The sequence below is a fragment of the Austrofundulus limnaeus genome, unplaced genomic scaffold, assembly GCF_001266775.1.
Source record: "Austrofundulus limnaeus strain Quisiro unplaced genomic scaffold, Austrofundulus_limnaeus-1.0 Scaffold755, whole genome shotgun sequence".
Lineage (NCBI taxonomy): Eukaryota > Metazoa > Chordata > Actinopteri > Cyprinodontiformes > Rivulidae > Austrofundulus > Austrofundulus limnaeus.
In genome coordinates this window covers 80,418-82,295 of record NW_013953157.1, presented here as the reverse complement: position 1 = coordinate 82,295, position 1,878 = coordinate 80,418, and the positions used below count along the sequence as shown (strand labels likewise).

The 1,878-nt window shown below is 36.8% G+C and overlaps 1 protein-coding gene across 1 annotated transcript in view; it reads right to left on the bottom strand.

Annotated features, from left to right (window-relative positions):
* arhgef28a (Rho guanine nucleotide exchange factor (GEF) 28a) overlaps positions 1 to 1,878 on the bottom strand; it is a gene marked incomplete at its 5' end in the record, with an annotated part of 138,846 nt that overhangs the window by 66,757 nt on the left and 70,211 nt on the right. Inside the window, 1 exon segment of the mRNA XM_014028387.1 lies at positions 376 to 418. Within this exon segment, the coding sequence (XP_013883841.1) occupies positions 376 to 418 (43 nt within the window).

The window sequence follows — 1,878 nt, the reverse complement described above, 5'->3', positions numbered from 1 at the left end:
GCATCATAGCAGCCCCCCCACCCCCACCCCCCGCACTGAAATGGGCAAAACAGAAGCAGAAGGTGGTTCTTAAAGAGACAGAGGCCAATTTCAAGACGTTTAGAAGAAGAAGTGATGAGAAGATAAGTTTACTTTCTATTTAAACATAAAAACAGCATTTTAATAACAACTAAAGGTGACATGGATACTTTATTATGGTATAGTATTTAAATATATGCCTGAGAAACACATAATATTGGCCCTTTAAGACATTTTTCTAACAGACAGAAACAGAAACTCGAACACAAACATGAGAAAAACATCCTCCTCCCTGGTGTGGAAAATAGCAAACAGCATGTGAAAAACCTCAGTAACTGAGATGTAAAGTATAAATACCTTTTCTCATGAGAATGTTCTGATATGCTGGAGGCTCTTTGCTCTGTGGACATAAACACCAGGATAAAGTTGTTCAAGCATGGTGGATAAAAAAACACAAATGCGCAAAGAAAAAACATACAAGGAATAAAATGAGAAACTCTACATCATATTTTAGAACTATTCTACAGCTACAACTAAAAACGGTCAGCTTCCATTTAGAGATGAAACTTTTCTGCTGTTTGAACGATTTTAACTTCATCAAATCAAGAAAGTTCATAAAACGTCCACAGATTAAAACGCTGAGTGACTCATTTGTCTGTTTGCTCTCTGTTTGTATCAAAACTTTAGATTCAGTTTTCAAACTGCAAACTGAAAGCTAAGTTTGATGCTGAGGTGTATTTCAATCTGCCCCTTTTTACCCAACACTTTTTACAACTATCTATACTGTAATTTCTCACAAGTTTTTTCTGTTCATACGAGATTCAGTTCAGATTATTGTTTACAGGTGTAACAAAAATAAATGAATAGTGTTAGATTTTAATGTTTATAGCTTCATAAATAAAGGGAAGAAACTGCTTTGTCTATGAGTGTGTGTGTCCATTTGTACCATTTTGTTAAAAAAAGGAAAATCTTACAAAGGTCACTGAAATAAGTGACAAATGTAAAAAATTGAAAAAAGTATCAAAATTAGTTGTTTCTGAAATTTGGTTCAACAATTACAAAGTAAACTGGCCTTGACAAAAAGATGGTATCCATAACCTTTTGTTTTGTTGCACAACGTTTTGAGGAAATAACTCCAATGCAGTGATTTCTGTAACTGAGACTTCTGAACCTGTCCACCATTATTCTGGCCCACCCCTCATGAACAAACTGTTCTAGCTCAGGTTTGAAGGACTCTTTCCACAGACGTTCATCACGGTTTAGATTAGGGCTCAGGTCGACACTTCAAAATAGTCCAATGTTTGGTTCTGATCCATTCTTGGGTGTTTTTAACTGTGTTTTTGTCTCGTTGTCCTGTTACCTGCGAATGACACCATACTTTCTGACACTGGGCAGCACATTTCTCTCCAGAATGCCTTGAGACTCTTGTGGTTTCACTGGAAAGAGTTTCATTATTGGATCTATGAACATGGGACTGATGTAACCAGAGCCAAAAAGCTCCAGTTTGGTCTCATCTGTTCAAAGGACACTCTTCCTGTAGCTTTGTTGCTTTTCAATAAGGATTTTGGCAAATTCTGGTCTCAGTTTTATTTACAACTTGGTGTCTTCCTCTGCTGTCTTTTGTTAAGCCCTCTTTTGGCTCAAACAGACATCGATAATCGATGATCTGACACTGATGAACCTTAACCTTTCATCACCCTGGAAGTTGTCCTGATGCATCTCAGTAATCCAGGTAAAAAATCAAAAAGAAAAAAATTGTGTAGGTCTTCTGGACGGGTTCTTCTCTAATGAAACGTTTCGTCTCTCCTCCAATAGACTTCTTCAGTCTGAGAGTTTCAGGCAAAATTCAGGCTTTTAAGC